Source organism: Rissa tridactyla, chromosome 6 (genome assembly GCF_028500815.1).
Source record: "Rissa tridactyla isolate bRisTri1 chromosome 6, bRisTri1.patW.cur.20221130, whole genome shotgun sequence".
In the NCBI taxonomy this organism is placed as follows: Eukaryota; Metazoa; Chordata; class Aves; order Charadriiformes; family Laridae; genus Rissa; species Rissa tridactyla.
The window spans coordinates 55,108,669-55,134,308 of record NC_071471.1 but is presented as its reverse complement, the minus strand read 5'-3'; the positions used below and the strand labels follow the sequence as shown (position 1 = coordinate 55,134,308).

The 25,640-nt window shown below is 39.2% G+C and overlaps 2 protein-coding genes across 8 annotated transcripts in view; one reads left to right on the top strand and one right to left on the bottom strand.

The window, feature by feature from the left end:
• The window catches only part of LOC128910918 (protein FRA10AC1), a 28,675-nt gene extending 9,531 nt beyond the window's left edge, over positions 1 to 19,144 (bottom strand). For 2 of the 4 annotated variants that reach the window (XM_054204934.1, XM_054204936.1), the window contains exons 1-8: positions 18,827 to 19,144; positions 14,391 to 14,467; positions 12,287 to 12,379; positions 12,157 to 12,202; positions 10,190 to 10,266; positions 9,427 to 9,510; positions 8,902 to 8,986; positions 3,072 to 3,117 (exon numbers count right to left, since the gene is read on the bottom strand). In XM_054204934.1, the coding sequence (XP_054060909.1) occupies positions 3,072 to 3,117; positions 8,902 to 8,986; positions 9,427 to 9,510; positions 10,190 to 10,266; positions 12,157 to 12,202; positions 12,287 to 12,379; positions 14,391 to 14,467; positions 18,827 to 18,859 (541 nt within the window). In that variant the 5' untranslated portion in view covers positions 18,860 to 19,144. Of the gene's footprint in view, positions 1 to 1,774; positions 1,853 to 3,071; positions 3,118 to 8,901; positions 8,987 to 9,426; positions 9,511 to 10,189; positions 10,267 to 12,156; positions 12,203 to 12,286; positions 12,380 to 14,390; positions 14,468 to 18,212; positions 18,481 to 18,826 lie in introns of those variants that run through there. The other 2 variants (XM_054204933.1, XM_054204937.1) reach the window with 2 other exon arrangements.
• Positions 18,374 to 25,640, top strand: part of LGI1 (leucine rich glioma inactivated 1) — a 31,524-nt gene continuing 24,257 nt past the window's right edge. For 2 of the 4 annotated variants that reach the window (XM_054204932.1, XM_054204928.1), the window contains exon 1: positions 19,112 to 19,549. The gene's annotated coding sequence lies outside the window, so the exon portion shown is untranslated. Of the gene's footprint in view, positions 18,429 to 19,101; positions 19,550 to 25,640 lie in introns of those variants that run through there. The other 2 variants (XM_054204931.1, XM_054204929.1) reach the window with 2 other exon arrangements.

Sequence of the window (25,640 nt, the reverse complement as noted above, 5' to 3'; positions counted from 1 at the left end):
CTGTACAAGAGGGACATTGAAGTGCTGGAGCACGTCCAGAGGAGAGCTACCAGGCTGGTGAGGGGTCTGGAGACCAGGTCATATGAGGAGAGGCTGAGGGAACTGGGATTGTTTAGTATGGAGAAGAGGAGGCTGAGGGGAGACCTCATTGCCCTCTACAACTACCTGAAAGGAGGTTGGAGAGAGGTGGGTGTTGGCCTCTTCTCCCAAGCGAATAATGACAGGACCAGAGGAAACGGTCTGAAGCTGTGGCAGGGGAGGTTTAGGTTAGATATTAGGAAGAATTACTTTACTGAAAGAGTGGTCAGGCACTGGAACAGCCGGCCCAGGGAGGTGGTTGAGTCACCATCCCTAGAGGTATTTAAGAAACGTGTAGATTTGGCACTTCAGGGCATGCTCTAGTGGCAGAGATTGTAGGGTTTTTTTTGTGTGTATGGTTGGACTCGATGATCTCAAAGGTCCTTTCCAACCATGAAGATTCTATGATTCTATGATTCTACAAGCTAAATGAAGTGCTGAAAATTAAAGATACTAAGGAAATCTAGAGAGCCAAAAGACTGATTTTCATGCATTTTGATCAGAACTCAGGTGTACCAGACTGGTACACGGATACATCATGCACTATCTAGGTATTGATACTTGGCTTATTTTCCATGGAGGAAATTACTGAGAAAAAATAAATGGAAACAGATTTGGAAGAACATTTGTTTAAATAAGGTAAAGCATATTATATGTATATCTATACACATGTAAAATAGGCTAAGAAAGACACTACTATGCTAAAAGTGAAACAGTTCAATAAGATAGTGAAAAAATGAAGAGTAGATCTTTTGCAGGTATTAAACCCTGCTTTGCCAAATAATATGTCTGGTTCAAGTATTTTACTACTTAATCTACGAATACAAATAAGTAGAAAACAGCAAAGATAACCACATGTTCAGTTTTGCTCTTTCTGCATATTGCTGAAAAAGTCCTATTTCACCTCTACCCAATGAACTTGTTACCTATTTTCCTACAGAAAACTTTTACCACTATCGCCTTCTGCCTAAAATACCTTTTATTTTAAAATTTTATGCCATACCTTACTATTCATGCTTTGAAAGCAGAGAAAAAGTACTTGGGAAGACATGTCAAATATATTTTTAAAATCGCTTAAAAGCTTTTCATTTGAAGGATTTAGTCTCAGACCAACTAATTCACATGCCTACTATTCACTGATTTATAAAATTTAAAGTAGGGTTTCTACCTTAAGATTTTAATTAAGAAAATGCCCATTCTGTGAAATCATTTATTGCAACTAGCAATATATTACCACCATTAAGGTTACATTTTAAATTTAAGGAGATAAAACTGCAATCTCCAATATGACCTCCTTTTAAACCACCTACAGCAATAGATTGGAGTGGGGAAAAAAAAAAAAAGAGAAAGAAATAATCTGGCTTTATAATATGTAATACAAGTGATACCTCTCCTTTCACTCATCCTAACCCTTCTTCTTCTCCATGACTTTGCACACATCAAAAACAATGCAACCAAATGCAAGTACCCCGTTCCTATGTTCCCTTCTTAACATGCCCCAAACCATAGTACAGTCCACCAGCAGTGATTCTCATCACCACTATTCTTGTCACAGCTAAAATAAGCTCATGCGCTCCTTTTTTTTTATGTGAATTATCAGACAAGTAGGTATTAATGCTTTATTGCATTTAATTAAAGCAACTTATATTACTGATTTATACTTAAAAATAGCAAAAGAAAGGCATTAAAGATTCACCTCTTTTTAAGTGATCATTTGAAACTGCAGCTGAGAAGAGCATCCAATACCCGAGATAAGGTTGAATTCTTGCGCCCCCTAGTGGTGAAATACTATTTCTCAATTCCTATGTTCCAGTTGTACGTTTTCCGTTAGAATTTCATTAAAAAGCTTAAAACATGTAATTGTGCACCTTCTCCCACATTTTCAAATATGGAGCATCAGATATTAAACGTAGAATGCAGCTTTAAATTATTTTCCCCCATGAAGACACAGTTGTTCATTAATTATTAATTTCTCATTTAATTTTAATTATCTTTTAAAAGCATTCAATAAAGCATATAACTATTCCAAATGTAACTATCTGTTAATATAATCTCTAGTGCTAAATGCAACCTATGACTATAACTATCTTTAGGAGCTTTAATCTTTATAGCTTGGAAAAAAGCACCACTAATGTTTACACTTCCTCCTGTGAAATATTTTTTTTTTAAAAAACAAGTGTCTTTCTAACTTCTTGTATTATAATAAATGCAGCTGTTTACAGAACCGTTCTGATCAACAGTATTGTTCCATGCAATTTTCTTGCACGTGCATACATGACTTCTGAAAATGGTACATGTGTATGAAGGTCTACCCACAGGAACAGCACTACATTTAAATAATTTTCTTGCTTGTTCAGCTACTTGAAAAAGTCCACATGCCTAGGTCATGGAATGGGAACCACTGTGCAAAGTCCCAATAACACATCGGTAAGACCTCACACACGGAAGAAGTCAGAATAAGCTACTGATTTAGAAACAGGATTGGGAGACATGACAAACATTCCCACTGATTTCCACTGAAGCTTTCAAAAACAAGTTAGCCTAAACCAGACATCACACATGGAACTTTAATTAAAAAGTTAACGTTTTGCAAAACAGCATCAGAGAAACTGTTAAGAAAATTATTTCCTGAGGAAAAGTATTGAGAGACTTCAATTAAAGGTATCAAAGACTAATGAGGTCTACTGAACTGCAGAACTACTGGAGAAAAGCAGCTAAAAACCATATCCATGTAATTCTACATTATCAAATGCATTATGTTGGTGTTCTGACCTTCTGAAAATAAACCGTATATTCTTTTAATTTTAATGTATGCAGATCAGTGTGAACCCTAGAGCTACGACGCATAAAACAGCAAAGTTAGGCCAATTTATTCTCCATTATTGTCTGATAAACTTACCAGTATTGTCAAATACCGTCTAACAAAATTATGTTAAAAAGCAGCAAGAAAAGCATCAAGAAGAAATGTAATACAAAATGAAAGACAGCATTACCTTTTCCTGAAATTACTTCTTTCTCATGTCGCCATCTAAATCCAAACTGTTAAGATAAGAACCAAAATTAAGTTGTGAACAGTCAACTTATTCAGTAATGTAAAGACTAATTGCAGTTGATTGATGTCCTGCATGTGGTTCCATTCAATCCTGGTTAGTAAAAATTAATTTCTTTCTCTGTTAATTAAAAATATCTCTCTGCCTCTGCTTACCAGAAGGATTCCAATTTGCACATGCAATTCAAATTCCAGTAGACGTTGTTGAGGACTGAACAGCAACTTTCTAAACAGCTTCATAGCAGGCAGAACAAATAGGAAATTAGGACAGACTAACTTTACTAGATACTTCACTGCAATTTTGTCTACACTAAGAACAGAGAAGACCACTGGAATACTGATATTAGCACCTATCAATGGATCACCTCTTACACCCTGAAGACAAAAAAAAAAAAAAGAAAACCAACAACTAAGTTGTATTTCTCTTTACATTGCCTAGAAACTTCACATGTAGACAACTCATCCACTATTTTTGTTTTCCAGCAGAATCTGCTTCATCGTCTCAAAATAGCAAGTAGCCTAGTGAAAAGATTTAAGATGGAAGGGAGTGAGAACAGCGTGGGAAAAACAATTTTATTTTCAATAACAAGTAGAAAAGGGATAAAACTCAGAGGCATACAACTTCTCCAAAAAGGACTATCCTGTATTTTCATTTAAAATTCATGAACACAGGATGACAAGATTAAATTGCTGCTTTGTAAGCAAAGTGCAGAAGACTCTGAACTTCATGTTAAAAGATGGAGAGGGAAGAGGGGGAAGAAGGGTTACAAAATTAAAGAAGTAAAAAAATGGCTGCAAAGCCCATCTTTGGCACCTGAGTTCCAAAGCGTCCTTTGGAATATGAACCTTCTTTTGATGCACTCATAGACTGAACCCACATAAATGTCCATTTTGTAGCTGCAGTGACATAAATTCTGTAATGATTTTTAATGTTTTTAATGTAATTTTAAACACTGTACAGAAGCAGAGGTATCTATTTGCTGTGTGTGGTCTTTAACATTGTTGATTTTTTTAATAAACCATAATAATTACTTATCCGAAGGGCAACAGCGTGGAGTTCTCATACATGAAGTGGTATGTGGTTCAAAAGAACATCAGAAAAAACAGGGAAACAAAAGTTTTAGCTTATAAGAATGTACCATACTCTCATATAAATGCTCTGCACCTTGATAACAAAACTGAAAAAACTGAGCAAAAAGATATCAGTGGCCAGATGTTTTGTCAGAGCTGATTTTCCCCAAGTCAATATATTACAGAGAAGATGGCTAAGAAAACTAAGAATTTGCACACTAAGAAAATATTTGCCTCTTAAAATCAGTCCACTAATTTTCTAACTGGTATTATAACATAAATAATGTTTTCACACCTACTCATTTCACTGGTAAAAAAAAAAATCCCAAGAGAAGATCAGGTTCTACTGCCATATTGCGTATGACGACCAGTTGTGCCTGGCCTACTCTAAAAATCTGCACTGTGGTCTAAGGTACCATTATACCACTCACACTTCAGTCAAACAAAAATTAATCGATTGTAAAAACCAAGAACCGTGCTGAACAGTTCAGTGAAAACAGAATGTAAAATACATCTGTAAATGTAGAATTCATGATGGAAAACAGTTGATCTATGTGTAAGTATAACAGTGATAGTAACTGGTTTTCCTCTTTTAAAGGATATTTGCTGTTTTACAGGGTATTCTAATTCTGAAAAGCTTGTGATGTAATTGAAAAATACTGCAAGTTTACAATTAAACATCAACAGTATTTTACCACCAATTTTGAACGTATGTGCTGCTGGCAGTAAAGAGTAAAAAACAATTTGCCCTTATCTGCACGTTTACTTTTTCATAGTTCATCTGCTACTTCACCAATCACCAAGTTATCCATGCTCGCTTTTGCTACTGAAGTAGACTTGTATACAAATTTTCCCTCACGGTCTGAACTTGGTTCAGTAAGCTATAAATCAGATTATATCCTTATAGAGTAGTTCTGTAATGGTATCAAGCAAAATAAGCAAAACAAAAGAAATGAGGGAGCCCAAAGCACCTAGTACATGTAGGACAAAACTTGTCCTCATCCTCATACATTTTTGGCAATCATTCTTTCACCAACTAGTGGAAAATGACAGAGAGTGACCAAGGCTAAGAAGAAACAATAAAATAAAAAGTAAACACAATTGAATTCCTCTAACTAAGCTAAAATATCACGAACAGATTAAACTATACAGGAAAATGAAAAATTTGGGTAGGTTCTTGAATATCCAGCCTGCAATATTAAGGAATGCAAAAGCATCGTCAGCAGACAGCATTTATTCTGCCTCATCTTCTTTGTTAAATGAGTTCAACAAGATCCTAAAAGAGCTATTTCTACAAGGCAGACCAAGACCAAGCAGAACCGCAAAATACATGCTTTACAAAAGTATCAAATGGCTAACTTAATAATAAATGAGTTTTAAATATATGAAAGACCATTTAATATCCATAAACAATAAAATTCCCAAATTAAATATGGACTGTTTGTGTAATATGCATTGGCTGCAGCAACGACTAACATGTCCACAGTCACCTCTTTCAGGAAAAAAGAAATGTATGAATTTAGACAACACTGTGGAAAAACACCATAGATATTTTATATATTTTTATTTTCGCAGGAAAGCCTCCATGCTGAAAAACAATGATAAAAGCGAACATCTTAACGTTACCACGTGGAAGACAAGTTGGCCTAGAAATCTGAAAATGATCTGGAAATAAAAACAAAAGAATAAAATGTATTCTGTTCAATGACCAGGTGTCAGACAGATTTCATTTCTTAGCAAATAGGAGACATTTCCAATCTGTTAAGCTACAAAACAAAGCAGAGACAGCAAAGAAGAACCCTTCTAGGAAAATAAGACAATAAAGAGAAGAGAACATTTTGAGTCCAATGCGTATCAAAGTAAAACTTACATGCAGAGCACTCTCCCTCACTGCACTGCAAAACTGACAGTAGAACTAAACCATCTGACAGTAAGATGGTCATTTATCAGCCTCAATGCTTGCAGACAAGATGCGCGGAAGGTTCAAGACAACCTAGACCTAAAAAATTCTGATCTAGGGAAAACGTAAGGAGTAACAGACCCATCACAAGCAAGAGCTGTCAGAGCACACTCTTCCAGCGTCTCTAAGTAGCCTCACGTCAGAAGGTCACCTTGGCATTTCTCATTAAAAGAAAAGAAGATTATATGTCCTAACTACACAAAGAAAAGTGGGATCGTGGGTCACAGGGTCCCATTTGCCTGAGGTCCCAGCAACCGGGGTGAGTGCAGGTGAGTGTGTGAGCAGCAGGGAAGACCAAGCCAGACTAGCCCATCAGCTAGATGAAGTGTCCTGGGAACAAGGAGGGTGAGCGGGTCTCCACCAGCCAGCTCTGGGTGTGAGAGCATCTGTGTAATCCTAAGCATGAGAGCACTGGGGAGTCTGCTGTGGGACCAGGGGAGTCCCAGCCGTCTCTGTGTGTGCATATGAGGATATACATGTACGTATGCGAGTTAAACAGGCTGAACCAGCAACTGGAGTGTGGCTGCAGCCTCAGGGGTTCACATGTCCAGGGGCTTCGGTCTCTGACAAGGTGCTCTGCTTGTTTTTCAGACCTCAAGAGAGCCCCTCCCATGAAACTGGTCCTTATCATTATCTAGTACTTAGGAAAACAGTGGGGTTTTTCTCAGAAGAAAAGTTCTAAATGAGATCTGAGCTACAATCTCTATGCAGAGGTCTTTAGAAGAATTAGCTGACTAGAAGATTTTGGCTAGTAGCAAAACAATTACAGTTGTGAAAAGACAGCTGAGTATGCATGTGCAAGTCTCAATCTATACAGAATATATATATTAAAAACATCACAGAAAACTGACCTCTAACTTTACTTTGGCACCACCTAGCAGGATATAGAATCATAGAATCACAGAACAGCCCAGGTTGGAAGTACCTCAAAAGACCATCTGGTCCAACCCTTAGTGGGAAAGAGAGCCTAGATGAGATTATCCAGCACCCTGTGCAATCGCATCTTGAAAATCTCCAGTGATGGGGACTCTACCACGTCACTGGGGAGGTTGTTCCAGTGAATGAATGTTCTCACTGTAAAAAAATTTCTTTCTTGTATCAAGACGAAGCATCATCATAGAAAGCATCAACAACTATCATATGAAAGGTTGGCCAGCTGAGAAGCTTGTTACCCACCCTGCTCCTCTCATAGCACCAGTTCTGCAAAACAGAAGGCACAAGGGGCTAAAGATATTCCACTTCCAGTTTCCGGAAATGCAGAAAAAGAATCAAGGCAGGAAAAATCCGAAAGCACAGACTGCATTCCATTGGTGCGAATGGGATCAGCAGCCTACTTCCAAGAAAAAACCCTGCTTTGACATTGCTCTGTACCAAGCATAGGCATGGATAAATCAATAATTGAGAAAAATCTCATTTTTTCTGTTTTTCTAAGAATTGCTAAGAAAGGACTCTCAAATGGTCAGAACGTATTTGAGAACAGAAAACATAACCCAATACAAGAGAACAAATTACATGATACAGCAGAGTTATGCTGACATGGAAATTCCAAAAATATAGGTAATGACTCATGATCATCAATAGGAATACAGAGTGACCTCACAGTTAGGACAGCCACATTTGAAGTCTAACAGGGAAACACTGTTCACAACACACACACAAAAAGGAAACTGGGGCAGAACAGTTTCCCGCAAAAGACAGCAAACATATGGAAACTTGGCACAGTAACGAAAGAAACAAAATCTGTAAGTGTGCTCAAGGGAAAATCAGTTGGGGGACGGGGTGGAAATTGAGGGATATGAAACAGCTACAGGAAAATAAAATCAAATTTCCTCAAAATAAAAAGGAGGGAAGACACGTTCAGCATTTTACTTTTTGTTAATCTTCATTTAATTTTTGCATTTTTCTGTTCCAATTTTCTTTAGAAGGCTGTCATCTTTTCTACCTAATATTAGAGTTTAAGCTCAGTCCTTGCAAATATTTACCACCGAATGTAATTTTCAATACTATAAATAGTCTCGAAGAACTTTATATAGACACTGTTCACACAGCTGGGTTGTTACTATGCGCTAACAAAACTAAGACACATCTGAGTTTAGCAACACTTTTTGCAAAATCACAATGGAAAAGTCACCTTTTTTTTTTTGACTAAGAGGTTGGTCAGTCAAAAACTTGGAAATGACAAAGGCTGTTCCGGTTAAGAAGAAAAACCAGTGCTGGACTTGGGCTGTTTCTCTTAAGAAATTCTATTTATTTACAAGGAACATACAAATCCTGTTTCCATAAACAGAAAAGAACCACCAGCAAAAGACACTGCTTTAGAACAGACATTTCCAAAATTGTTTCTGCCAGCATTCAAGTACAAGACTCTCTTTTTAGACTTTTTTTTTTTTTAACAGGAACATTCCCAGGGTTTTTTTAGGCTTCATCTACTGCTTCTCTCCAGGCAAACCTCTCTAGCCGCCTTGCCTTAACCTCCTTCCATTTTCTGCCTTTCTTACATACAATGTACCTCTTCATACAACGCCATCTGACAGAAATGCTCCCATTCCCACAGAAGCACATTTTTGGGGCAGTGACAATGCTTGGATTCAAACTGCTGCTGCTTATTAAATAACTTGGCAAGTTCTCACAACTCTCTTTCTAGGGAAGGGGTATTAACATTCTGGTTTCACAACATATCCACAATCATAAGGCAATTTTTAAAAAAGGACATACCAAGATGATTTACAATAATGAAACGTACCTTATTCTCTTTGTATCTACTGAGATCTGCTATACAGTATTCTTTGAACAATTTATCGTAATACTTCTTTGCAAGCCTCTTCTCCCTATAATAAAAGGTACTATGTTTTATTAAATATAGAACATGATACAATTCATTTTACATTATGATGACATCAGCAAAACAAAGATGTTATTTCATCCAAAGAACACATGCTGCAGAGCTAGAAATGCAACAGAAATACACTCATTGAGCTAAGGGGTGATTTAAACCAAACTGGAAAAATACATCTAAAATACATTTGAAGCACACTAGGCTTCCCTCAGAGTTTTCAGAAGAGTCATTTAGATCTCAGAGAACGCACAAATATTTCTGAGTTCTTTCTGTTATCAATTAATTTTGCCGCTGAGCAATATTACATTACAAATGCATTAAAGATCAAAGAATGATTACTAAGTATGCACAGTAGTTCTTAATTAGTAGAGAACACCACAAATTTGGTACAAGTGATCTAAAAATAGCATATTCTATAATAGTTGCAGGTACCAATTCATCTCGGCTTCATCATCTTCGTTCCACAGGAATCTATGGTTTTCTCTAATAACATCAAGATCCGTCTTGTCATTTGCTCTGTCAAAGGACACATTTTTTTAGTACAATGTAACAGTAAAATGAAAAGTCAGTCAAATAATAATTTGTTAAACACCAGTAATTCACAGTTGTGATCTCCACCTCACTGCACAAAGGAAGAACTTGCTATGGAATAAAACTATCAGAAAATGTATTCCTTGGTGTACCTTTTCCAAAGTGAAAAATTCACAGTGGAAAATGGTCACTGTGGATGACTTGATACTGCCTGAAAATACTTTTTATACTTTTTATTGAAGACAGTAATGTTAGAAGGCAGTTATAGATAGCTCTAAAGAAGGTTATCATTATTCTGGACAATGGATAGCAATTTGCACATTTCAAAAGTATTTCAGATTGTTATTTTGAAGGTACTGCCAGATATTTCTCAGTTTACCCTCAATTAATGCTCACCTGTCATCTTTCCTTTTACATAACAAAATAAGAATAATTCTGCTCATGGTGAGTTCTTATATAAAAATAATGGTGCAAAACGAAACAAGGCAATTCTGTGTTTTGGATATTTGCAAAGACTGTAGTTACTATTTGTGACCAAAAGAATTAGTAGCTTGATACACAGCCACACCTCCCTCTCCCCCCAAAGCTCTAATATAAATTTAATGGCTTTACATACCAGGGGAGCTTTGGGAGCACAAAGGGAAAGATTGCTAACGGTTCTTACCCAGAACGCCGGAAATCCTCTATTTTGCCACCGTAGTATAAAATGTAGTCCTTCACAAACTTTTTATGTCTTTCATACTGAATAAAGCAATTAAGGATTGTTTCAGAACTAAAAAATTTTTTATATACTTCACAGACATAAGGGGTTTTTTTTTCTCAAAAACAGTTGAGTAATTTCCAGAAAGAATGAATTAGCAATTTTTACTTAATAACCTCTCGTGAAAGCTACCTTCCAAATAAAGGAATTCAAGGCAATTTCATCTTTAAAACGTCATTCATGACAGACCTTTATATAATTGTCTTCCTTTATCAAAGATGTTCTGTACGCATATACATAGAAACTGGGTTCATTTGTTCATCTGTAATTTAGACCAAGGCTTCTTAGTACTGCGGTTTTGGTTTAAAACAGGTTTGTATTTTTGTATTATAAAAATAGTATGGCTACTAAAATGGAACCATTTGTTACATTTTACCATCAACATACAAATAAAATTTATCTGCTTCAGTTTGGAGATGAAAATCACAGGAAAATATGTAATGCTTTTTGTAGAACGCTCCAGCCTTGGAGACATGATTTGAAACATGTTTTGTACCATAATTTGAGCAAAAATATGCAATTACTTATTCAGAAAGTAAGTGTCTTCACAAATAAAAACATTATATATGGCTACTTAAAAATATTTTCAATTAACTTGAATGGTGTTTCTGAAGCAGCAAATTAGGAAATACATTATCTCCTGGTACAAATCCTGGCAACTACTGCATCAGTGTGAATAATTTGTATCAAGCTACTATTTTTACGTGTATTAGAATTTTACTGAGAAAAGATTTATTTTCCAAAGGCCCAAAAAAAGTTAATTTAACCTCAGTATGTGTCTTTTTTTTTCCTTTCCACCACAAATAGAAGGAATAGAGAAGCAAGCCCAGAAGTTTTAACTGGCACAATTACACACATTTAACAGAACGTACTATTTTGTGCTGCCATTTGAATTACTAGGCGTTAAAAATGCATAGCAGTAAAGATTTTAAATAGGAACTACTCAAAAACATTAGCAGAAACTCATAAAAGTCTCTACACATGAGTTTTGTAGCTATTCCAGGGTATACAGGTTTTTCTGTGGCTAATGACAGTCTACAATGTCAGTGGGACTGATTATGGTATGTCCCCTTTACAGGCATACGATGGTTTATGTAGTGCCTGGCCAAATTCTAAGCAGGTTAGGAGAAGTTACTTTCTTTTTACTGGAGTTTACAGATTTAAGTAAGTCTTTCCATGTTTAATTAGTCTTTACTTTCCTACTTATTAACTGTTACTGCTAAAGAACTGCTATTTAAACAAACAAGGAATTGATGGTATTTCAGATACACTCAGTCAAAACATGCAATGATTGCCCCAGGTGAAAACTAAATAAAAGAAGAAAGGTTGTAAGCTAAATAAGCTAGAAGTTATGAAAATAGTTACAAATTATGCATGAAATATGATTAAGGGATTTAAAAAAACTAAAATAAAACTGCACGATATTGACCAGGCTGACATTATAGCATCTGTAGAAGATATTATTGAGATAAGCCTGTTTTGAATAGACTTTTGAACTAACTAATGCATTCTTAAATTTACAGTAGAAATGTATTTGTCCGTAGCTAATAGCAGCCCTATATAGAATTATGTTTTGTATAAACCAAACTGAAACAGCAAAGTATCTTTGTGCCAGTCTAAATAAAATTCACTGCATAATTTTGTCCCAAGCAGGACAAATGAGCATATAGAAAGAATCTGGAAATGCCTCTACTGAGTAGAGACATTCTCAGAGACGTCTCTGCAACAAAAAGAAGCTAATTTGAAGGACAACTCGGTATCTGGTGCTGCACTGTCAACTGCTGTGATAACTAAGAAATCCCAGTATTTCACTGTAATGGATAATCCGTGCCCCATCTTCAAACTTGAAGAAAAATGGCATAGAAGGATACAGCATCCATTGCTATCAAGTGAAATCTTCTTTTTCTTGCTTCTTCCCTGTTAATAACAAATAAGTTTGAGTGAAAGCTATCTTTACATGAAGGGAAAAAAAGTCTCACAAAAGCAATAAAGAAAAGATACCTATCCCATTCTTCAGCTGCGAATTGTCTGTGAACCACACTGCCTTGTTTTGGCTTTTGGAATGGCTTTATCAGAAGGCCATCTTCCTTTGTACTAAAGTGGGGGGGGGAAAGGAAGAAAAGTTAGTCAAGAACTTTTCATAAGCAATAAAATTTCCATGTGCCAAACTTTGCACTAACTCGAGTAACAAAACCGGTTATATTGCTAGTTTCTACATGAATAAAACCAAACTTCAGAACCAACATCAGCTTAGACTTTACTTCATTTGCAGAACAGAACCGGAAAGGTATTTGCCTACAGTTAGCATTTGAAGAAAATTTCTTAAAACAGCAATTTGTAACATTTATTTGTATTAATATTATCACTATAGAACCACAATGAAAAACCCTGAAGATTCCTCAGTTTCACTCTGCATTTAAAGCCCTCTATAAATCTCAGCTACACAGCCAAGTAGGAACAAGGACAGCGTGTTCACTGAGTAAGAGTGCCTGCTAGTAACCCTATACCATCCTTTCATGCTAATGTCTAACACCTCATTAAACACCACTGTCTCTCTTAGTGTAATCACAAGAATCTCTAATTTAAAACTTAAGTACTCTGTTGTGAACCACACTCGTCAGTGGGCAGCTAAAAATACTTTCAGAATTCAACAAAGTAATAAAAAGTTGAATATAAAGTGATGCACTTTAGCTAGTAAAAGGTATATTTAGTTAGTTTCATTCCTCAACAGAGGTGAAGAAAAAATTTTTCCATAATTATCATCTGGCAGAAAGAATGGAAGTGAGAAACCTGTAGAAAGCAAGCCAGGGAATTTATACTTCAAGCTATGGAATAGAGGACTCTAGAAACTAAGGGTACCATTTGCTCACAAGGATCTCTTGGCACAAGATTCCCATAAGGAGACTCCATAAAACAGCAATATGGAGAAAACTTAAGACTACTATTTTCCTTAAAGTGAAAATAAATATCATCATAGAGCAAGAAAAGGATGTGTACATATACAGTGAACCCATGTAAGAGCCCTACTGGGAATCAGCAGTAGTGTGCCAGAACAAGAGTAATCACGGTATTCTTGAAAGGCTCCTGATGGTTAGTTAACATTCCACTTAGAATGGTATAATGTGTAATGGCCTTTTAAAGAAAATGAAAACTGAACAAAACCAGTCACTGTTTTAATGGAGAACAGCTATATTTATAAAATAAATGGAACAGCACAATGCCTGCTATTATTCCAATGATTAAAACATGATTTTTTTTTTCCCCCCAGAACGCAGTCAGACACTACAAAACCCATTCTTTCAATTTTACTACAAAGGAAAATATGCAAGAGCCCTAGGAAACTTTCCAGAAAGCCTTCTTAAATGAAGTTCAGTAACAGAGCAAGGGAGAGACAAGAAAAGGTAAGAAAAATATATGCATAATGTAGGCAAAATGTTCAGTACGGTGCAGAAAGCATTGAAGGACTATGGTGCCAAAGCAAAATAAATACATAAATAAATAAAAATCTTAATAATATAATGCGATCAGAATACAAAATTCAAGGTCACTAATTGTGCGAACCACTGAAAGAACTGGCAAAGGCGATCTCAAATAAAAGATGTGTAGTTACATTTCAAGGATTGTGTACAACACAATTCACCAATTTCCAGATCTCTTCACAAATTAAATAATAAACAAGAAGCATCAGTTCTTTGCTTCCTCCAAGCAGGTGTTTTATATCTACAAAGCCTGTTGCCACATGGCCTTGTTTTACCTTGCCCTCTTAGCAGTTCCACGTGTCCTGATGGATCACAGTGAAGCGAACAGGGCAGCCAAACCCCAACAGTTGATACTAATGCTCGGAAAAATGAAACGCTCTACTCCGAGAACTGGGGGGCATATAGACACCAGATGGACATGGCAGAACGGATCTTAATCAGCTGCCCCTGGGAGATGACATACTTTGGCAAGCTTGACATGAGGAGATGCAGAAATCAGAAAGATTGATTTTTCAAAAACCATTTCAACACCAGACTTTACATACCACAGCATAATCTTCTACACATAGCAACAAGCCATTTGCACAAAATACATAATGCGAAGTGTTAATTCTGTACTATATTACCTTTTAGTCTTCTGCACAGACTTCTCTCCATTCTCCTCATCACTAAAATCAGAATCATAGCCTCCATGGCCACGTCCCTGAAAATAACAGTATCAGTCAATATACCTGCTAATGTAATATGGACACAACATAACTAGAAATCAGTACTGTCCATCATGCACAGATAAAAGAGAAAGACAGAGAGCAAGCAAGCAAGCGCAAACTCTCACATATGTCTAAACCAAATCAAATTCAACAGACAATGCAGAGTATACTCCAAATAACAAAGGGCAAAGACAAACATTGTCAGTCTGTCAAAATATAACTTTATAAATAATTTATATGCAGTTGTCCCCATATTTAATCTTCACATAGATGCAGATAACCAAAAGTATGATAAACAACACTGGTCTTTACTTTCAAACTAACTCCCTTCTATAAGAAAAAGGTGAGTATTTTCCCCAGAAGATACTCTTTCAGAGGGCTGGAGGACAACAACTGATGTGCTCGCATTATAAACAAACAAAGATGAGAACAAAAGTTTCTTGGGCTGTGGTACATCATTTTAGATCATTAGATCTTACATTGGTAGCTGGAAAGCCAATTGAAATGATAATTAAAATACAAAATAACAACATGCCTGCAAAAATGTACCGTTTAATCAGCACAACATTCCTACCATGAAATGAAATCTTTTTTTCCACACACTTTGGGACTACAATGCCAAATTAATGCATATAAGAAAATCAAAATATCCCATATCTTAATGCCATCAAACGAACAAGCACTGACTGATGCCCCGATCCATCCCCTCTGTTTTTCAAGGCCAATTACATGGTCTTTCATCAGAAGTAATAGCTTAAGTAGATCCCATCTCCTCTCCCTCACTCCTGCTCTGGTACCTCCCTTACAGTTGCTCAGTTACAGCTGTAAAACTACACATGAACCAGAACAAACAACTCACCCAAGTTACAAAGGACCCTATCCAAAAAAGATTACTTTAACCCAGATAAGTTTCCTGACAGTTCATCCAGAGCCCCCCAACCAGCTACAGCAGCCCACTGGAGGGGTAGCACAGGAAGAGAACAGCCAGAGCTGGGAACTGCGTAAACCAGCACCACCACCCAAAAAGCATTTACACAACCGGAACATTTACACAACTGAGCTAAAAACAAAAGTGATGGTTATTACACATCTGCATGGGGAAAGGTTCAACACATGCTTCCTAAGTGCCTTGGTAATTCAGACTGTGGATGAGAAAAGCTGGGTTAGAAAACCAGTGTATTTGATTCAGCATTGCTGATTCCTGCATTACCTACAATCATATTCCTCCTCAGACAAAAACCTGAGAAAAACAAAATCTGCAAAAAAGACACAACTCTTCAGGATGATTTTGATGAGGTGCCTTCTCTGGATGCAAAGACCTCCCAGCAATGCCATGCTGGACTGTCAGCCATATCCTCTACTGTCATCAACAACGTATCCGTATCATGCAGAGTGTATAAAACACAGTCTTCTCACACTGATGGTCAAGGATGGATCTTTAAGATATTTTTTAATTATTTTTATTAATAATAATAAACTATACCTTTTTTTGCTTGCTTTCATAATGTAACGTGCCTTCCACTTCTGAACTGTTCTGAAGAAGACATAGTGCTCATATACGTATACATTTGAACAAAAGCAAACCAGAACTTTCTGATTTGCCCTTACATTTTCTGCTTCCCAGGAGACACAAAAGTTACCAGTTACCAAAAACCAGTGCAGCAGCTGTCTGCAGTGTCTGGTGTTAGTGGCCCTCATGCACTGGCAAAAGAGCAATGGTGCGAAGTCCTCCCAGCACCGTCCCGCGATAACCCACAGTTCAGATGCAGGTCTCCTAGCTGAGGTGGTTCTAATAGCAGGCCTGTCACTACTTTTATTAACAAAGCTTGTCTGGTCTTTAAAAAAGGCTGAATACATTATGAGTGCGCAGCAAATATATTTATACTTGGCCTCTAAATTTTAAAAATATCATGGTAAACCGGGAATGTTTTAAATGGCAAAAGTAATGCTTCCCAGATGAACACTGAGAGCTTCCCTCACACTCAAAAGGGGAGAAAGTCCAAGCCAACAAAATGTGCATGAAAGTCAACACGAGACAGACGACTTATAAAAACAGGCAAGAAGAGAAAAGCTCATGCAAAAGGAGATTTTCCCAAAGTGGTTACCCTTGGATGATGGGCCCCAGGAAAGAAATTGCCAACTGATTCTGGGAATTGATCAAATAATAAAAAAAAAAAAGATGCAAGAAAAGCTGTTCCCACGCAGTCATACTGTAAGGCTCTCAGAAGCTGTGACTGCGGATGTAAGGGCAGGCATGACTAAGGACTACGTCCTGAGAGGCTGCTCTTCCAACAGGGAAACTCTTCAGCCACCCCTCTGAATCACCACAATCAGCCAAACATAAATTCAGGGTGAAAAAGAAAACAACCCATGCCTGATGTCCTGACACTTCTAGGTCACTCCTTCTTCGAAGGCAACAGCAGGATGGACATATACTGTATCGAAGTTGGGTTTGACATCAGCAGCTCCAGCAGTGCGGGACAGCACTCTTGGAGACCGCAACTGAACAATTACTGACCTCATGCCTTCAGATAACACCAAGGTGACCTGACTTTTAGGTAAAACATAAAAATGAACTCTATCAAAGAACTCATCCATAAATGAATCTTTCTGATTGGGAAGGACAGTGTAAGCAGACGCTTGCTTAATGTTGTGAAATTTCAAGACCGATTTCTCCCCTTCTACACAAAAAAAACCAGGCAACAATCCCAGATAAGGAAAATATATTTAATATTTAACTGTAGCAAAAGAGGTGCAGATACCAAAGCCGCCTGCTAGCCGATTTTAAGAGAGGTATACATAGATGTGGACATGCAAAATTGTCACGATAATTTAAAATAACTACTTTCACTATTTGATAAACCCCTTAATATAATCTTCATGTTGATGGAATTTGTCAGAAACTCAAAATGCTTTTAGTAAATTACTAAGGTAAATACCCAACATTTTATTAAAACATGAACCTGAAAGCTACATAACTTAAAGAGTACAATGTGTTTTGTCCATTGCACCAACTTTGAACTTTTGTTTTTTCCCCAAACAACAAAACAAATGGAAACCACAAAACTAAAACAAGTACCAATATGCTTTGGGATACATTCAAATCACTGACATTTAAGTAATCCCAACATCTTGGATTAATTAATAGTGAAGAATTGGAGACAGAACCAAACCCACTAAAAAAGGGTAACATAAACACAGAAAGTGTACAAAGACTGGATGCAACTGAGGGCAGATAGAGGAGATGTCAACTGCTGATGTCAATACAGGACACTGTGGACTCCCCAGCACTGCATTTACAGGAGGTATCTGCATCCAGAAAAGGCACCTCCTTTAACCCTCTCCACCGGGGTAAACACACACTAGTGAAATGGATATGTCATAGAACCATTCACCTCAACTCCTGATCACAACATGCAGTTAAACAGAAAATGACAGTTAAAAAAAAAAAAAAAAAGGCAAAACCATCCTACGCACAAAATCCTAACTTGTGGCTCCTGACCTCAGCCCTAACCTCACTGCTCACCTCAGGAGCGTCACTCCCACATTCCCTTTATCTGCCCAGCACAGGGGTCTGAGCTCCCATCTGCCCACAGCCCGGAGGTGGCCCAGGGCAGACCCCAGTGCTCATTTTGGTACAAACAAACCGCTCCGAGAGGGTCTGGAGGGCGCATGGGGGCTGGAAAATGGGTGCCAGGCATGGGGTCTGCACGCTTCACTGCGAAACCCTCTTCCTGCCTTGAGAGTGTCTTTGAGGCCTTGCAACCCCCACTCGGGGGGGAAAACCCGACAGTCAGTACCATTCGCTTCAAAACCACTCTTCCCTCTAAAACTAACTACGAGGAATATCTGCATATGCTGTACAGTGACCACCCCTAACAAAGGAAAAAGACACCCACGAGATACTGCTCCTTTATTAAAGCTCTAAAACTATGAAAGAAGCAGGACTGACAGGTAGGCAACAGCAGACCAGAGCAGCCAGGATAGAGCTTTGTGGGGCTCCACGGAGAAAAATCACACCGAAAACCGGCCCGTATGACCGCGACACGGCTTCCGAAGCCGCTCCCATGCCCCGAACGCCGCCCAGCCCTGCCCCGGCCTACTGCGGGGCCCACCAAACCCGACCCGTCCCGCCGCCACCGGAGCGGCGCTCGCGCGGCCGCCAGGCCTAGACCGCGGCCCCCCGGCTGCCCGCCCGCCGCAGGGGGAGGGCGGCTCGGCCCCTTCCCTGCAGAGGCACGGCCTGGCCCCTCCGCCGGGCCCACCCCTGCCGCCATGGAGGCCGCGGCCTCCGCCGGGGCCTGTCCGCCCCTGCCTCCCTCCCTCCGTCCCTCCCTCCCGGCCCCACTCACGGCCGCCGAGAGGCGCAGCTGGTTGGGCACCATGGCGGCGGCGGCGGCGGCAGCTGGCTGGGGACGCGGGCGAAGGCCGCCTCCGCCGCCCGGCCCTGCTCTCCGTCCGCGGCGCTGCTCCGCGGGCCCCTCCCGGAAACCGGGGACAGAGGCGGAGCGGGGCCGGGCTGGGGGCTGCCTCCCTCCGCCGCTGGCGGGCGGCGCGGCGCAGGGGAGCGGGGAGACTGCGGGGCCGCCGGCGGGCGGGGGAGGGCGAGGGCGAGCCGCGCCGGCAGGGGAGGGGAAAGGCGCTCATCATGTTTAGGGCGAGGGGAGTCTCCCTGCCCGGGAACCCGGTGCGCGGCCCCGGCTGCGGCGGTCTCCGCCTCTGGGAAGGTAGGACTCGGCCGCAGGGGTTCGCAGGGAGGCCTTAGCGAGCCCTTCTCCTCCCCGCACCGCTTGGGGCAGGGCAGTCACCCTTGGAGGAGCTGAGCCGGGGAGGCCGTGACGGCTCGGACCCGGCTGCGGGCACCGGGGATGCGAGGGTGGCTGTGGAGGAGGCCCCTCGGGGAGGGAGGCAGGGCCCCGGGAGGGCGCTCCTCGGCGGGAGGGCGCTCCTCGGCGGGCGGGCGCTGGCGGGGTCCCTGGGGCCGGGCTTCGGGCGGTAGGTGTGTGCGCTGCCCGCCCTCGCCGCGGCACGGACCGCGCTCGCAGCCCTGTTAACGCCCCGGCAGCCTCGGCAAGGTAATTTCTGACAGTGGTTTCCACACGTTTTAGCGGTTTCTCTTCTTTTCAATCGCATCTCGCAGTTAGGAGAAGGAGAGGCAGCGTGTGACCCAGTTTCTCTGTGAGGACCGGCGGCAACTGGGTGATAGAGTTTGGGAGCCTGTGGGGTTGCATCAGAGCAAGGAGCTTTATAAACTAAAACTGTTTGCTCATGAGCTAGCTGGGAAATCCCAGCCTTCAGCATTAAGTCAAGCAGCTGTCAAGGGGGTTGATATTGTTTCCCATCAAACATTAGGGTGCACGATACCTGAACCAGCATTTTGACTGCCCAGGTCTGAAATGCTTTAATCCATCACAGATATTTTCTTCTGGACTGTATCCGAGTTTTCAGCTGTGTTATTGATTCCTGGCGCCTTAAACCGCAGATACACTTAAAACAGGGAAATTTTCAACATTGAAATCCTACTGCTGTCATTGTAATATATAAGTTGTAGCTAGTTGCTATTATGCAGCAAGGCAATCACACGCCATAGTGGACAGTGTACCTCCTTACCTTGTCTACCAAATCTCAGTTTTAAAAGCAAAAGTATTTCTTTTTCCTGACCTGCTATTTTTGTCAGTCATTATGTTATTATCACTCTGAAGGGATGTAAAGGTGATGCTCAAGTGTCGCATGGAAAGGAACTGAGTGGCAATGTGCTTATGCAGTTTTCTGCTGAAGTCCTACTGAATGTGGCCCGTTTCCTCTAAAGGGCAGGGACTTTGCTGCAAAAATGGAATTATCCTAATTAATAATTTAAATATCTCAAAATAAATAATGTATACCCACAAAGCTGTAATAGCAGGCATCTTTTTGTTGTTCCTCTTATGGAAATGGCAGACTGCTTTAGTGTGAATGAATCCTGACATGATTCTGGAAACTGGGCCAACATATCATTGATTATGCACTTTGAAGAAAAGTGGGAAAGGTAGAGGAAAGATTTACAATTCTTGAATCTTTTGGCATTGTCCTGTGTCCACAAAAGCCTGTGTATAGAAAAAATAGTTTCTGGGACAGAGGAAAATTCTGCAGTGAGTGCAACTATAGCAACTGTTGTAGATGCTGAAGTTATTTTATAAACAGCTTTCCTGAGAATAGCAGCTAGATAATTTAATCTTACTATGTTATGCTTTTCTGATGTCTGACTGTGTTGCTTTCAAACATCACTTGAGTGCTTTTTGTATGTAGGCTACAGTAAGCTACAGCTGGGGTAGTGGATCAGAAATGGCCTCCTAAATAAATTGGAAGTCGAAACTGTACCTGTCCTTAGCCCTTGGTATATGGATTATAGCGTGATCCTGTGGGAGTATCTCCATAGTTTACATCTAGCATCAGTATGCTTTGACACCAAAAAGTCCCACAGGACTGAAAGATATGGTAAAAAGAAGAGGTGGGCATAACTCTTTGCAGGGCATGAAGTGGTACCATTTTAAGTTGGATTCTTGATGGTTGTAAAACCAAAACTTAGGAGCCCAGTTTTCTGTTAGAGGTAAATCAATGTATGGGTCAACTGCTGCTGAAGAGAGCATTCCTCCTCTTGAACTGGCGCTAGTGCTTGTCTGACCACTTGTGCTGAACTGCCGTATTTAATTTTCTGCCAGTCTAGCTCCTCCAACTGTCCTGCTGTGGTGTCTGATGAGTAACAGCGCTGGTGCGAAAAAAGGTTAAGGACGGAGGGACAGGAGAAAAGGGGGAGGTGAGAAACAAGGGTGGCCCTTTCAGCAGCAGCTTTCTATTAGTTCAGCTTAGCAGCAGTGTGAAACCTACTCTTAAATTACAGTAGCCCTGAACATCATGGCCCACAAAGGAGAAAACATCACTGTAGTTCTTACTTTACTCCTGCCCTAAGTCTAGAAATGGGCTAAGTATGAGACCTAGTGTATCCAGAAAGCTTAAGTCAGACATGATTTTAAAACCTTCAAGAAGTATATGTTTTTTCTCCCAGGTTTTCAAATCGTCAACATACTCTTTTGTCAACTTTAATCACTCAATTTTTCTGATGACTCAGTGTAACAGTTCCGTAGGAAGTTCTGTGAAGAAGAAATGGAAATTTCTTCCCTCTCAAAATTCTTCCCAGGCATATTCTTAATAATATGATGACCATGATTCTGAAATACTCCCAAGAGTTCATCAGCTTCTCTGTATTTACATTCATACTATCTTTTTCCAGTCACCTATGTAATCACAGATCATATTATGCAGACCATGGAAATAGCCCCAGTACACAAAAAACTAGACAGAAAGTTTTATTTGATTGAATTTGCCACTTCTCAGCCATTCAGATTCATTAAATGGGTGGTGAAACTGTTGCTGACACCAGTATGAATACATATTGCCTCATGGCATTTGTTCTGGAGAGTGAAATGTGAATTTTAACATCTGGGATGCGTTCAGGACAGACTTCTGACCTTCTTTCTTATCATTCGGGGGTAGCATTATGTTTACGTAAGCCACCTGTTCATTTACTTATTTAATTCCCCCATATTTTTAGAGAGGCTACTTTTATCAATGTGTATGTACCAAAAGAAGGTATTAAATCCTGGAGATGCAGAATTCAGAGGAACATACCTGACATACTTAGAATCATAGAATAGCTTGGGTTGGAAGGGACCTTTAAAGGTCATTCAGTCCAGCCCCCTTGCAATGGGCAGAGACATCTTCAACTAGATCAGGTTGCTCAGAGCCCAACCTGTCCTTGAATGTTTCCAGGGATGGAGCTGTTCCTAAAAGCTTACAGTGTGGGAGATTTCACAGCATAAATAGCTTAATCTATTAACCTCTTAGGTATATAGGGTTTTTTTCCCCTAATGTCTAAGATAAATCTCCTTTGTTGCTACTTGAGATAATTTCTTAGTGCCCTACACTAGTTGATACAGAAGGCAAGAATTGATCATCATTTTAATAACAAGACACACGTGCCTCCATTCTTCCATTTGAAGCTAATTAAATAAAAATCTTTCATCCTTTCCATATAGGTTACATTTTGGAGAACTCTTCTATGTTTTATTGCTCTTCTTCAGACTCAGATTTTAAGAAACACTAAGCACAACCATTTAGTCCTTATCAGTCTTTAGCTAGGAAGAAACACCTCAGTCTTCCTGCAAGACATCATTGCCTCCTAAGATCTTCTGGTAAGGTTGCTTAAACTCAACAGCCTCTGATTTGTTTGGTCAAAATTAGTTTGGTTAGCTGATTAAAAAATGCATCCAATTTTTAATGAAGCAAATCGGACAGCTTTGCCAGCAGGCCAGAAGAGGCAGCTACCACTGGTATGGAGAGCAAGGCCAAGGTGGTCACTGAGAACCACATCCATTATAAGAGCTGTTTTCAGAGGACATATATGACCATATTTGAGTTTGATCATGAGAAAATAATGTGGAAACATCAAGAATTCTAGTAAAATTGAGGTTTATCATGTCTAATCTTTCCTTGTTCTCCATGAAGTCAGTTATTTTGTTGAAAAATGAGGAAATTAGGCTTTCTAACATTACTTGATATTGGCACCTTCTTATCTTCTACATGTCTATGAAATAAGTTGCCAAATCATTTATTTTCTTGTCTTCATAGTATGAACAGTCTCATGGCATCTGTCACGTTCCTGATTTTCATCTCCCTCTATCTGAAGTCCGCTAGTAATTTGTAGAAAAGCAAGTAGAACTAAAAATGGACGTTCACGTATGCCAGTAACGTTATATGCAGTAAGTGTAGTTCTTTTAGATGTACCTGGGTACAACTTTAGGGAAGGACTGTGTTGGATGCCTCCCAGCAAGCCCGGAGCAAGGTCTATACTTCAGTCAGGCAGCAGACTCCTAAGCTGAAGACTTGGGAGGGAATCGCAGTGGGGCTGTGCTGAGGGGCAATGGCTCCCACTCAGCAGTTCCCATCACTGCGACCGGTCACTCCAGACTAGCCATTAACAACTACTGCCGTTCTGTAATCATCTAGAGGTCATGTAAAGAGAGCAGGCTGTTGAAATGCATGTTTATTTTGTTGAATTCAGTAAATTCCACGTTTTTTGTCATGCAAAGGATATCAAATGTAGAGTTTAATTAGCCACTAGGTGTCAATGTTGTTGTGCTAAAAGGCAAATGCAGTTTTATTTGTTTGGCTGATAATTTATTAAATAAAAGCACTTCTGGATTTAAATTTTTTTCCAGTATAGAGTCAGTTACAAAAAAATATCACAGACAAGCCCATGCTATGTCCATTATTTCAAGAGCAGCTGTGCTGTTTTATGCTTTTATGGAGTTGTAATTACCATTTCAGTGTGTAATCACTGTCAGAAAAGTGCCTTTGAAAAAATAGCATCTGACTGTTCATCAGTTTCCTCCCTTGTTCCAAAATCCCAGATCTTTGTCTAAGTAACCACAACTATTGTATTGCATTGTATTTGTTAATAAGATAAAACAGACATAATAATATCATATCTAATCCTATTATAAGAGTATAGAATTTCCTAAATTCCAATTATCAGTGGAAATTTTCCTCTTAATTATTGCCGTTTAACACCGTTGGAGATCAGCGTCAAACGCACTGTGTAGGGACAGAATTTCTGGAACATTAAGGCTTCCCATATGATAAACAATTCGGAAAACTTGGTTCTTTTAAAAATCTGGCACCGATTCTTTATATCTAAAGGCAGAGCTGACAGATGATGGAATTTTAGAAGGCTGCATGGAGTAGAATTTGACCCATGGACTTTTCTTATTCCAGGCTCCTGTACTTCTAGGGTGAACACGTAACTCCAAACCTCCACAGCTACTTATTGCCTAATGCAGTAGTAGACTTTTATCTGAAGGCAGTGGTTCTGTTGGCCGTCTACAGAGCACTTTGAGACCAAAGTTTGGGAATTACTTTTATAAACACTAATCCAAAACTCGAGGATAGTACGCATCTCAGATTCCAGGTTAAGGTTGTTCTGCTGATAGGGGAAAAACAATATCAAGGGCTTTTATTAAAAATGGAGTTGAAGCTTTCAGCTGATGTGAAAATATCCAAGAAGAAAAAATACGAGGAAATCGCTTCATTATCATGGACTGAGCTAGTTTATGTCATGCTGACCACTTCATTTGATGGTAAAATCCCTTACACTCCTAACATGCTAATGAACCACAGATAAATGAAGACTTATAATTGTTTTGATTTCTAACACCTGTTTTAGTTTTCTTGACTATGAATACAGTTATGTAAGAATCTTATTATAACATCTTGAAAAACAGATTGTTTCATTCATTCATTCTGTTGCACTCAGAGCAACAACCTTGATCCTAAAATTTCTGTGAACTTCAAAAAATATCATTAAAATATATTAAGCTGCATTAAAATAAACACACTAATATGTGTGTTTATTTTAGATAACACATATTTATTTTGTTTATTTTTGTTTGTTTATTTATATTTATGTAAATAAAGCCAGTATGACCCTATAAAGACTAACTGATTCAGTTATGGAAATAATAAAGCAGACTTGCGTCAAAAAATAATTCATGGAAGCAACCTCCCATATTATCTCCACAGTTGTGGTTTTTTTGACAAAAAGTAAAGAATCTCACCTAATAAATCCCCTAGAGATACATTATGCAGACTCCTGTCTATAGTCCTTTAATTGTCACTGCTACTGCCACAGTTGTTGTGTGGCAGGTAGTTTTGGTCTCCAGAGCTCACAGTCTGGCAGCTCTGCTGAGAATAAAGCTCACTAAAAGATTACACACGCATGTAGGCATGCATAAACAAGTATAGTGACTTCAGCCTATGAAGAATTTAATTAAAAAGTAATTATCGATATGCATAAAATACCACTTCGTAGTTTTATCAACCTGCATTGAAATAAAGGGAATACAGAAATTAACTCCTCCAGTGTGTTCCAGTTTTCATTTGAGGAGATTTTAGAAGTGCATAATGCTTAAATTCCCCAAAGTATGAACATTTTCCTAAGAGAGCAAAGAATGCTTAATCCGACTTTTATGTCTAGATCTGTTATGGTGAAAAGCGACTGATGGCATTCAAATACATAAATCCAAGAAAAAATGAAATGTGATATCAGAGTTATTTATGAGGGAAAAATGAGAG